Source organism: Trachurus japonicus, chromosome 17 (assembly GCF_045865225.1).
Source record: "Trachurus japonicus isolate A0001 chromosome 17, Traja_1.0".
NCBI lineage: Eukaryota > Metazoa > Chordata > Actinopteri > Carangiformes > Carangidae > Trachurus > Trachurus japonicus.
Window position 1 is genome coordinate 10437164 of NC_140923.1, and position 12962 is coordinate 10450125.

A 12962-nucleotide genomic window follows, 5' to 3' on the forward strand; every position below is an offset into this window, starting at 1 on the left:
AAAAAAAAAAAAAAAATTAAAGCAAGCTTGGCACTCATCAATAGGCTCTCTGATTGGTGTGCGCGATGCTTATCCGCGTGTCGATTGGACGGCTGCTCAAGCCTGTGATCACAGCACAGTAGGACGGGGAGTTGTCCACCAACAGCGGCACGGTGCTGAAGCCTGGACCCGACTTGGTCCGAATCCGATGGCCAAAAAAAAGAGGGAGAGAGCGAAGCCCGAGACACAACCTGACCTGACCGAGTTATGTTTTCAGACTGAATGCGGCTCGAACTGACGCCTGCGGTCGGGCTGGTTGGGCCAGTCCCTTGAAAACTGTAAAATCAAGATGCAGACTGGGTAGCACAAAAGTACAGCCAGGCAGCTCAGTCCAGAGAGCAGAGGAGAGAGAGACAGCGCAGCAACAGGTGTGTGTGTGTGTACGTCTGTGTGTACGTGTGTGCGCAACTGCGCATGCATGCACGTGTGCCATACCTGCAAACTCCGAATGGGTATGTAGAATGTTTATTACAGAAGAGAAACACACATTTCAGGACCTGACTTGTATCATCAGGCTGTAGTAGAAGACTGAAAATCACAGGACATGTCTGTTCTGTCCTTTCATATATTAATAGGCTCAATAGGCTGGTCCAGGCCAAAAGCCACAGCTCCCCACTAGACCAGTTTCATACACTCCAGCCATACAATGATAGGAACCACAGATCTGCTTTTTTCCCCTGTTATCTGAAGCAAATGTTGTGTTTTCCCTTTATTTTCTTCTCAGAGTACACCAGAATGCTTCAAATACATGTTAAAATCACAATTTTTTCTGGGGGGGTGCCCCCAGACCCCCCTAGAGGGATATACGTATTGTGTCACCTATTACACCTCTAGCCTACTCAGTTTGCAGGTATAATGTGTGTGTGTGTGTGTGTGTGTGTGTGTGTGTGTGTGTGTGTGTGTGTGTGTGTGTGTGTGTGTGTGTGTGTGTGTGTGTGTGTGTGTGAGTGAGAGAGAGAGAGAGAGAGAGAGACAGAGACAGAGAGAAAAACTAAAATAAACATAACTATTATTATTATAGATAACCCCCCCCCGCCAATAGAATCTCACTCCAGCCCAGGACCAAAAGTTGGCAACCCTGGTAAAACGATGTGATTGTTTGATGTGAATCTGCATGAAATCACTGAACAAAAGTCATTTAACAAACTTTACTGATTCAATATGTGACCAAATCCATTGTAATGTTTCATATTTGTATAATTTGTCTCTTGCACGAACTCAATAAACCACAATGCATTGCAGGACCAGTGTGTTTGTTCAATTCCTCTTTGCTCCTGTAGCAGTGGCCTAACATCGCCATCTAGTGGCCTTGTTGAATGACAGCAAGCTCCTATTAAAAATATCCAGTCAGAAGTGACATGAATAAATAGAAAAGGAAAACAAGTTGAGTCTGAACTAGTTTTAAGATATTTGATTTTTTGCTCATTTTACTGTTATAAATAAAACTCACAAGGTTAATTTATTTATTGTTTGACACAGGGTTGTATAAGAAGATGAAACACCATGAGAATAGTTTTATTTTCATGACTTCTTATATTCACTAATTTCCTTTATAAATGGCAAAAAGCAAAGTATAACCATAACTCCTCCTTTTATAGTGTAGTGTAAGTAATAGTAAATGTGTTGTCCTCAGCAACAACTTCCTTATTTCTTCTACTTCTTAAATAAAATACTATATCTGTTTTCTGCACATTTGTACTTCTCCTCCTAATTATAGATAGAAATACAGGACTTTTTACTACAGCGACTGCTATTCTCCCTTTTCAGGTCAAGACAACACAGACAACCCTCCCTGTTCTACCTCCTCTCAAACACTGAGCTCCACCCTGTTCAGATGTTTCCTTGTTCCCTCCTCTTTAGATCTACAGTTTGAAGATGGGTGGAACCAACATGTGGTGAAGAGGAAGAGCTGACAGGCCCCGTTCACTGCAGAGACACATGTTGTTTAGATCAGAGCTCAAACTAGTTTCTGTTCTAGGAAATTGAAACTCAGACAGTCGTCGTCTGTGAGAGGTGAAAGTCGGACTGTTGGACAGAGACTGTGAGGAGGTGAAATGGCTCAGAAAGGAGTTCATCTGGACCAGGAGACCTTCTCTTGTTCCATCTGTCTGGATCTACTGAAGGATCCAGTGACTATTCCCTGTGGACACAGCTACTGCTTCAACTGTATTAAAACCCACTGGGATGCAGAGGATGAGAGGAAAATCTACAGCTGCCCTCAGTGTAGGCAGACTTTCACATCGAGACCTGTCCTGGTGAAAAGCACCATGTTAGCAGCTTTAGTGGAGGAGCTGAGGAAGACTGGACTCCAAGCTGCTCCTGCTGATCACTGCTATGCTGGACCTGAAGATGTGGCCTGTGATGTCTGCACTGGGAGGAAACGCAAAGCTTTCAAGTCCTGTTTGATGTGTCCGGCCTCCTACTGTGAGAAACACCTGCAGCCTCATTATGGAGCAGCTCCATTAAAGAAACACAAGCTGGTGGAGCCATCCAAGAAGCTCCAGGAGAACATCTGCTCTCGTCATGATGAGGTGATGAAGATGTTCTGCCGCACTGATCAGCAGTGTATCTGTTATCTCTGCCCTGTGGATGAACATAAAGGCCACGACACAGTCTCAGCTGCAGCAGAAAGGACTGAGAAGCAGAGAGAGCTGGAGCTGAGTCGACAAAACATCCAGCAGAGAATCCAGGACAGAGAGAAAGATGTGAAGGTGCTTCAACAGGAGGTGGAGGCCATCAATGGCTCTGCTGATAAAGCAGTGGAGGACAGTGAGAAGATCTTCACTCAGCTGATCCGTCTCATGGAGAAAAGAAGCTCTGAGCTGAAGCAGCAGATCAGATCCCAGCAGGAAACTCAAGTGAGTGGAGTCAAAGAGCTTCAGAAGAAGCTGGAGCAGGAGATCACTGAGATGAAGAGGAAAGACGCTGAGCTGAAGCTGCTGCCACACACAGAGGATCACACCCAGTTTCTAAACAACTACCCCTCACTGTCAGCACTCAGTCCATCTACGCACTCATCCAGCATCAATATCCGTCCTCTCAGACACTTTGAGGATGTGACAGCAGCTGTGTCAGAGCTCAGAGACAAACTACAGGACCTTCTGAGAGACACATGGACAAACATCTCACTGACTGTGACTCAAGTGGATGTTTTACTGTCAACACCAGAGCCCAGGACCAGAGCTGACTTCTTAGGATATTCACAGGACATCACACTGGACCCAAACACAGCACACACACGGCTGTTATTATCTGATGGAAACAGGAAAGTAATGTTACGGGGTAACCCACAGTCTTATTCTAGTCACCCAGACAGATTTACTGGATGGTGTCAGGTCCTGAGTAGAGAAAGTCTGACTGGACGTTGTTACTGGGAGGTGGAGAGGAGAGGAGAAGTACCAGTTTCTGTAGCAGTCGCATACAACAATATCAGCAGAGCAGGAAATGAATGTAGATTTGGACACAATAACAAATCTTGGGCATTACATTGTAACAGCAACAGTTTCACATTTTTGTTCAACAACACCCAGACTCCAGTCTCAGGTCCTCGGTCCTCCAGAGTAGGAGTGTACCTGGATCACAGAGCAGGTATTCTGTCCTTCTACAGCGTCTCTGAAACCATGACTCTCCTCCACAGAGTCCTGACCACATTCACTCAGCCTCTACATGCTGGAGTTGGGTTATATGATATTGGGGGAATCATTGGATCAACAGCTGAGTTGTGTAAACTCAAATAGACAAAGATCATTGAAGGTGAAGTTGGTTAAAATCTGTATTTTAGTTCATCACTTTCCTTAGTCCCCATGTTTGTTGATAAAAGCTCATTGCTGTTGTGTCTCTGCACTTCACAGAGATCAGCTGTCAATCAAACATTGTGGGCGGGACTTTGACCTCTTGTCATTTCTTGTTGTGTTGATGTTTGAGTTTGTTGAGGTGGAGCTGGAGCCGTGGAGGAGATCACTGCTCATGATGTTTCTTTACTTAAACTCACATTTCTCCACATGAAAATAGAAACTTCTCTGAGCTCTAAATGTTTGTTGGATATTTGTGTTGATGTGTTTGTGTGTTGATGTTTGGGCCTCAACAGAGAAATCACCAGACCTTCCTTTAACATGAGGTTTGTTCTCACTGTGGAAAGAGAGAAATCTATAATTACATTGACATCTTTGCCAGATCAAATGTTGCTGAGTTACAAATAAGGTTTTTGTGGTTTAATCAATGTGTACTAAATATCATGATAATAATCAATGTGTAGATGGATGATTGATATATATATTCATGTAATTACTAAAATGTCATTGAACAGACCGTTGCTGATCAATGTGTGAACAAACCGAATATTCACCTCAACAATAAAACTGTTTTCACTGAATAATAAATCAACTATTTTTATGTGTCTTTATTTCAGGTTCTGATTCAAAGCTGATGGAGAAATGTAAAACTAATGTGAGGTTTTCCTCCTAAAACAGAAGAAATATAGATTCAAACACTGTCAATAAATATCTGTGCGTAACCTGAAGAACAAACGGTGACAGTTTAAATGTTATTTTAGTAACTCAGACTCTTTGAAAACTGCTGACAGGTCCTGAGGAGTGTTATGATTGGATGTTATTACATGTTTGACCGCTAGGCGGCAGTACTGGTTAGTAGTCAGCTTACCATACCATATAACAGAGTAGAGCAAGACTGCATGGAGCCACATGTATGTTGTTGAGAACGTGAGACATTAAACTAAGTTACTTGCTATCAACACGGCCTCATCCTTGGAACACGAACATGACATGGTACCAGGAGTAAACTCGAATGAACAACATGGATTTAAAACCACCGGAAAGTTTGAAACTAACGGGGAATGTCGACGAGAACTGGCGCACCTTCAAACAACAGTTTCACCTGTATGTTTCGGCTACGGGACTCGAGGCTAAGCCAGAAGCAAGAAAAGTAGCGCTGCTGCTAACAATAGCAGGGCCACAGGCCATAGAAGTATTTAACACGTTCGTGTTTGACAGTCCTGAAGATAATGAAAAGTTGGATGTAGTGCTTAGCAAGTTTGATGCTCACTGTTCTCCGAAGAAGAACGAGACGTACGAGCGGTACGTGTTTCGGTCTCGTACACAGCGCCAGCATGAGCCTTTTGATAGCTTCCTGACGGACTTGCGGCTAAAGGCGCAGTCGTGCAACTTTGCTACGCTGACGGACTCCATGGTCCGGGACCAGATTGTCTACGGCGTGGAGGATAAAAAGGTCAGAGAGAAGCTACTACGGGAGATGGAGCTGACGCTGGCAGGAGCCATTAAGATCTGCCAGGCCAGTGAGCTGTCCCAAAGGCACGTGAGGACGTTCAGCGAGGTGTCTGCAGTCGCCTCGGCGCAGAGCGACAGCGCGGCAGCGGTTGGAGCAGTGTCGTATCAGCGGAGACGGCGCACACAGACCCGGCCTGCACAGCAGGAGGACGTGATGATAAACTGCAAGCGCTGCGGCTCACAGCACAAGCCTAGACAGTGTCCAGTGTTTGGTAAGCAATGCTCCAGTTGCCAAGGCAAGAATCATTATGCTAAACAATGCTTCTCCAAACGGAAAGAGGGGAAGAAAGAAAAAACTGTAAACTTAATAGACGAGCCTGATCTCAGTGACACGTTCTTTGTTGGAATGGTGAATTGTGAAAGTGAACAAATAAATAAACCAGACAATGTAAATGATGTCACTACAGAAGATAAGTGGATAGCTCCTCTAATGATAAATGGGACTGTAGTCACCATGAGATTGGACACTGGTGCAAAAGCAAATCTCATAAGCATGTGTGATGTGAAGGCAATGAAAAATAAGCCACAAATAAAAAGAAAAGAATCTGGACTGAAAGACTACAATGGGCGGCCAATCAAATGTTTGGGCACATGCAGGTTGAGTGTCACAGTTAAAGGAAAAGTGCACCACCTATTCTTCTTTGTGGTGAATGAGGGACGTGAATCACTTCTTGGTGACAGAGCCTGTGAAGAACTGGGGCTTGTGAAAAGAGTGTATCGCATCATCCCAACCATAAACCCAACAAATGACTCTATGGACACAATTGTTCAGAACTTTTCAGATGTTTTCAAGGGTTTTGGTGTTTTGCCCTTCACATATAAAATACAGTTGAAAGAAGGAGCCCAACCAGTTGTGCATGCAGCACGCAGAGTTCCGGCGCCACTGAAAGACTGCCTAAAGAAAGAACTCAACAGAATGATCATGCTAGGAGTGATCAAAAAGGTTAATGAGCCTACAGACTGGGTCAACTCATTGGTCATCACAAAGAAAAAGAATGGTGAGTTGAGAATATGTATGGACCCTAAAGACCTAAATGAGAGCATAAAGCGTGAACATTATCAAATACCTACACGTGAAGAGATCCTCAGTGAAATGTCAGGTGCCAAATACTTCACAAAGCTTGACGCCTCACAAGGCTTCTGGCAGCTGAAACTGGATGAAAGCAGCACCAAGTACTGTACCTTTAATACGCCCTTCGGCAGACACTGCTTTCTCAGACTGCCTTTTGGAATCAAGTCAGCACCTGAAATATTTCACAGAGCGATGGAGCAGATCATCGAGGGCTTGGATGGAGTTCGAGTCTACATTGATGACATCATCATATGGGGTTCCACAGCCCAAGAGCACAATGAGAGGCTGAACAGAGTTATGGAACGCATACAAAAGTATGGACTGAAACTCAACAAGAGTAAATGTGAGTTTGGCGTTCAAGAGATCCTCTTCCTGGGAGACAAGCTGTCTGCACGTGGTGTTCAACCAGATAAAGACAAAATACATGCAATACAGAACATGCCAAGGCCCACAGACAAGACAGGGGTGCTACGCATCATGGGGATGGTGAATTTCATAGGTAAATTCATTCCCAATCTGACAGCAAAGACATCATGCATACGAGAGCTTCTGCACAGGGACTGTGAGTTTAAATGGACAGTGAAACATGAGCATGAGTGGCAGAAACTCAAGGACACACTGAGCACAGCACCTGTGTTGTCATTTTATGACCACACGAAGAGGATAAAAGTGTCTACAGATGCTTCCAAAGATGGTATTGGTGCTGTTCTACTCCAGGCTGAGGGTGAGCACTGGAAACCGGTAGCCTATGCATCTCGGGCTATGACAAAAACTGAATGCCGATACGCTCAGATCGAAAAAGAATGTTTGGGACTGGCGTATGGTTTGGAGCGGTTTCATAGCTACGTGTACGGCCTGCCGTCTTTCACAGTCGAAACTAATCATCGACCGCTGGTTGCCATCATCAAAAAGAATCTGAATGAAATGTCTCCACGGATTCAGCGGTTAATGATGAAGATGCAAAGGTATGATTTTGAACTGATATATACTCCAGGTAAACACCTAGTCCTTGCTGATGCCCTATCCAGAGCAACTACAGGCGACAGTGTGAGTGCGACAGACGAGGACATACAGTGTCACGTGAACATGGTGTCGGCTACACTGCCTGTGTCTGACACAAAGTCAAGACAAATAGCGGAGGCTACAGCAAAGGATGCTGAGCTACAGCATGTCATGAAGAACATGGATGAGGGATGGCCAGCTGGTTCATGTCCACAATTTTACCATGTCAGAGGTGAGCTTAGTACTGTGGATGGTCTGCTGTTGAAAGAGGGCAGGATTGTTATTCCACGGGCTTTGAGAATGGACAGGTTGCACAGGATACATGAAGGCCATCTCGGCATCGAAAAGTGCAAAAGGAGGGCGAGAGACACGGTTTTCTGGCCTGGACTGAACAAAGACATTGAAACACTTATAAGTAAATGTGAAACATGCCAGAAACACAGGAACAAGCAGAGCAAAGAGCCTATGGTGGTAGCTGAGGTGCCAACAGCACCATGGCACAAAGTAGGAATGGACTTGTTTCATCTCAGAGGTAAAGACTATTTAGTGGTAATGGATTACTACTCAAACTTCCCTGAGATGGCGCTACTAGCAAGCTCAACGTCAACTTGTGTCATAACACATGCTAAATCTATCTTCGCCAGGCATGGCATCCCACAAACCGTGGTGAGCGACAATGGCCCCTGCTTCAGCAGCAAAGAATGGCAGAAGTTTGCAGAGCAATATGATTTCAAGCATGTGACGTCAAGCCCACACTATGCACAGTCAAACGGGCAAGGTGAAAAAGGAGTTCACATTCTCAAGCAACTACTAAAGAAAGCAGCTGACAGCGACTCGGATCCCTATCTGGCTTTATTGAGCTACAGAGCATCACCTCTTCAGTGCGGCCTGTCACCAGCTGAACTGCTGATGAAGAGGAAGCTACGAACAACATTGCCGAGTCATCAAAACGACAAATTAAAGCAAAAGAATCACTCAAAGATTGAACATAAGCTACGACAACAGAAAATGATGCAAAAGTCATTCTATGACAGAACAACCAAGCATCTCCCTCCACTGACTACCAACAATACAGTCAGGATTGAGGATGCTGATGGATGGAGTACAAAAGCAACTGTCCTGCAAGAAGTTGCTCCACGATCGTACACGGTGAAAACTGATGATGGACAAATCCTCAGACGCAATCGTCGCAGTCTATTAAAGACTCCTCAAGGGACTGTTGGTGAGCTCAGTGTAACCTGTGGTGAATCTCAGGTAACTCCCACACCTGCTATGGACTGTAACACTGACTCTCACACACCTACTCCAAGCGAACCTGAGTTAAGAAGGTCCACAAGAGAAATCAGAAAGCCTGATAGACTGAATTTATGAACAAAGACAATTCAATATACATGTTAAACATGTTGAACCAAATGTATATTGATTGATGTGGTGAATGTGTTCTAAATGGTCTAGTGTTGGCTTAGATATGAGTTATGCAATCTGATATAAACTGTTTATACTGCTTATGTGTTGCAGAGTTATGCTGAATGAGAAATGGTTGAAATAACTGACACAGCTAATGTGATGATTCATGTTAATGCATTTTACCTTAGAAAAGGGGGGATGTTATGATTGGATGTTATTACATGTTTGACCGCTAGGCGGCAGTACTGGTTAGTAGTCAGCTTACCATACCATATAACAGAGTAGAGCAAGACTGCATGGAGCCACATGTATGTTGTTGAGAACATGAGACATTAAACTAAGTTACTTGCTATCAACACGGCCTCATCCTTGGAACACGAACATGACAAGGAGAGAGTCTGACTACTGACTGACTGAACTGTTTTCATCCCACTTGTCCCTTCCTCAAACTGCTCCTGTTGGAACAAATCAAAGCCTGACAGCACTTCCCTCTTCTTCTTCCTGCTCCTGTCCACATGTCTCCTCACACGTCTTCCTATTGGAGGAGTGTGACCAGGTAAATGACTCATTTACAGATGAAACACCACAAGGAGCCACCACTGTGTTTTTATGTGGGGTCATAAGACAAACAGCTTTTCATCCAGTGGGTTAATCATCAATAATATATTGTTTTATATCAGATGATTAGATACTGTATGTTCTCTGACTGTGGAGAACTTTTTTTTATTGATATCAGGTAAATATGAAACAGCTGAGTTCAGCACAGCAGCTCTTCATCCTCAGTGGAGAACAGAGGACCAGTGTTGTCTCTGTAGAAGCTCTGGAGGAGTTTCCTCCTGGAGACATGTTGCAGTAAACACACAACGGGACACTGAAAAGAAGTAAAACACAATTTCACATGATCCAAGTCCATGCTGATAGTGCAGTTTGACTAGTGGATGATTTTCTTTTACGACGGATGATCAGTTGATCACATGGTTGTTTTGATCACATTGAAATTCATCTTATAAGCACCTGTCTTTGATGACGGGTCAGTGCACAGCAGGTGAACAAGAGCAGAAGCAGCAGAGAAGAGTTTTCCTTCAGAGGACAGAGAAAGTCAGACTGTGAGGAGGTGAAATGGCGCAGAAAGGAGTTCATCTGGACCAGGAGACCTTCTCTTGTTCCATCTGTCTGGATCTACTGAAGGATCCAGTGACTATTCCCTGTGGACACAGCTACTGCTTCAACTGTATTAATAACCACTGGGATGAAGAGGATGGGAAGAAAATTCACAGCTGCCCTCAGTGTAGGAAGGACTTCATACCGAAACCTGACCTGGTGAAAAACACCATGTTAGCAGCTTTAGTGGAGCAGCTGAAGAAGACTGGACTCCAAGCTGCTCCTGCTGATCACTGCTATGCTGGACCTGAAGATGTGGCCTGTGATGTCTGCACTGGGAGAAAACTCAAAGCTGTCAAGTCCTGTCTGACGTGTCCAGCCTCCTACTGTGAGAAACACCTGCAGCCTCATTATGGAGCAGCTCCATTAAAGAAACACAAGCTGGTGGAGCCAACCAAGAAGCTCCAGGAGAACATCTGCTCTCGTCATGATGAGGTGATGAAGATGTTCTGCCGCACTGATCAGCAGTCTATCTGTTATCTCTGTTCTGTGGATGAACATAAAGGCCACAACACAGTCTCAGCTGCAGCAGAAAGGACTGAGAGGCAGAGAGAGCTGGAGCTGAGTCGACAAAACATCCAGCAGAGAATCCAGCTCAGAGAGAAAGATGTGAAGGTGCTTCAACAGCAGGTGGAGGCCATCAATGGCTCTGCTGATAAAGCAGTGGAGGACAGTGAGAAGATCTTCACTCAGCTGATCCGTCTCATGGAGAAAAGAAGCTCTGAGCTGAAGCAGCAGATCAGATCCCAGCAGGAAACTCAAGTGAGTGGAGTCAAAGAGCTTGAGAAGAAGCTGGAGCAGGAGATCACTGAGCTGAAGAGGAAAGACGCTGAGCTGAAGCTGCTGTCACACACAGAGGATCACACCCAGTTTCTACACAACTACCCCTCACTGTCAGCACTCAGTCCATCTACACACTCATCCAGCATCAATATCCGTCCTCTCAGACACTTTGAGGATGTGACAGCAGCTGTGTCAGAGCTCAGAGACATACTACAGGACCTTCTGAGAGACACATGGACAAACATCTCACTGACTGAAGTGGATGTTTTACTGTCACCACCAGAGCCCAAGACCAGAGCTGACTTCTTCAGATATTCACAGGAAATCACACTGGATCCAAACACAGCACACACACGTCTGTTATTATCTGAGGGAAACAGAAAAGTAATATTAATGAGTGAAGAACAGTTTTATCCTAGTCACCCAGACAGATTCACTACATGTCCTCAGGTCCTGAGTAGAGAGAGTCTGACTGGACATCGTTACTGGGAGGTGGAGAGGAGAGGAGGAGTTAATGTAGCAGTCGCATACAAGAATATCAGCAGAGCAGGAAATGAATGTGGATTTGGACACAATGACAAGTCTTGGTCGTTAAGTTGTCACAACAACAGTTTTATATTTTCGCACAACAACATCAAGACTCGAGTCTCAGGTCCTCAGTCCTCCAGAGTAGGAGTGTACCTGGATCACAGAGCAGGTATTCTGTCCTTCTACAGCGTCTCTGAAACCATGACTCTCCTCCACAGAGTCCAGACCACATTCACTCAGCCTCTACATGCTGGATTTTGGTGTCCTTATCACCATGGAATCTTTTTCAATGTTGGAGCCACAGCTGAGTTGTGTAAAGTCAAATGGAAAAAGATCATTGAAGGCGTAGTTTGTTAAAATCTGTATTTTAGTTCATCACTTTCTTTAGTCTCCATGTTTGTTGCTAAAAGCTCATTGCTGTTGTGTCTCTGCTCATGATGATGTTTCTTCACCTAAACTCACATTTCTCCACTTAAAAATAGAAACGTCTCTTATCTCTAAATGTTTGTTGGATATTTGTGTTGATGTGTTTGTGTGTTTTTGTTTGGGCCTTAACAGAGAAATCACCAGACTTTCCTTTCACTATCACTGAGGTTTGTTCTCACTGTGGAAAGAGAGAAATCTAGAATCACATGTAAGATCTATGAATTTTAATAATAATTGATAATAATCAACGAGGAGATGATAGATTCAGGTGAAACAATGTGGTTGTTTAGATGAAATGAATCTGTTTATGAAATCACTGACCAAGAGTTGTTTAACAGACTTCAGTGATTTAATGTGTGAAAAATGACTTAATTGTAATGATTCATATTTGTATAATTTGTCTCTTGCATGAACTCAATAAACTACAATGGATTGCAGGACCAGTGTGTTTGTTTAATTCCTCTTTGCTCCTGTACCAGTGGCCTAACATCACCATCTAGTGGCCTTGTTGAATGACAGCAAGCTTCTGCTAAAAATATATAGTCAGTGACATGAATAAATAGAAAAGGAAAACACGTTGAGTCTGAATACATTTTAACATGTTAGATTTTTTGCTCATCTTTCTGTTTTTTTTTTAAAGGCGTATGACTCTTATTAGAAAAGCTGCACTCATGTAAAAATAGGTCATTAATAGGTCATATGAATTTTTTTCCTCATTATTTCACTTTTCAGTTGAGGGAGTCTGCACAAGAAGCTTAATGAATATAGAGATAAAAATAGGTAATTTTATATATAGAAACATTTAATAAAATGTGATGCTTTTCTTTCCGTTTTCCTCTGATGATAAAAACAAAAATTTGGGGGTTTGTGACTGTATTTTGGAAAAAAATAACCCTCATGATGTCCTCCCGACAGAGTAACATTCATTGTCCTCTGGGGTCAAAATGACTCCAACTGGTTTGACTGCTAAAAAGCACAAAACATAACATTATCACACAAATTTATGTGCACATAACAGGAGAGTGAGGAAAAGTCTTCCAGGGGTCCCCGTCCTCGTCGCCACAGTCTGCTTTTCTGCATAGGCCCATCACAATCTTTACTGCAGACTCTGCTTTGCCGTTAGCCTTTGGGTGTCTTGGGGAGGACATGACATGTACGAAGCCCCACTCCCTCGCAAACACCCGAAACTCTCCACAGTCAAACTGACTTCCACAGTCGGAAATGACCCGGTCAGGGATGCC

The 12962-nt window shown here is 43.8% G+C and overlaps 2 protein-coding genes across 3 annotated transcripts; both read left to right on the top strand.

The window, feature by feature from the left end:
• Positions 1–1835: 1835 nt before the first annotated feature.
• LOC146970137 (tripartite motif-containing protein 16-like) lies at positions 1836–11799 on the top strand. The gene is made up of 2 exons (XM_085804941.1): positions 1836–2052; positions 9938–11799. The coding sequence occupies exon 2, from the start codon at positions 9943–9945 to the stop codon at positions 11650–11652; it is 1710 nt and encodes a 569-aa protein (XP_085661067.1). The 5' UTR covers positions 1836–2052; positions 9938–9942; the 3' UTR covers positions 11653–11799.
• LOC146970138 (tripartite motif-containing protein 16-like) lies at positions 2052–3776 on the top strand. 2 transcript variants are annotated; one of them, XM_085804943.1, is made up of 3 exons: positions 2052–2569; positions 2642–2700; positions 3148–3776. In XM_085804943.1, exons 1-3 carry the CDS (start codon positions 2094–2096, stop codon positions 3774–3776), a joined length of 1164 nt encoding a protein of 387 aa, XP_085661069.1. In that variant the 5' UTR covers positions 2052–2093. The 2 variants fall into 2 exon arrangements, with proteins under 2 accessions (XP_085661069.1, XP_085661068.1); XM_085804942.1 differs by having other exon boundaries at positions 2052–3776.
• Positions 11800–12962: the final 1163 nt, after the last annotated feature.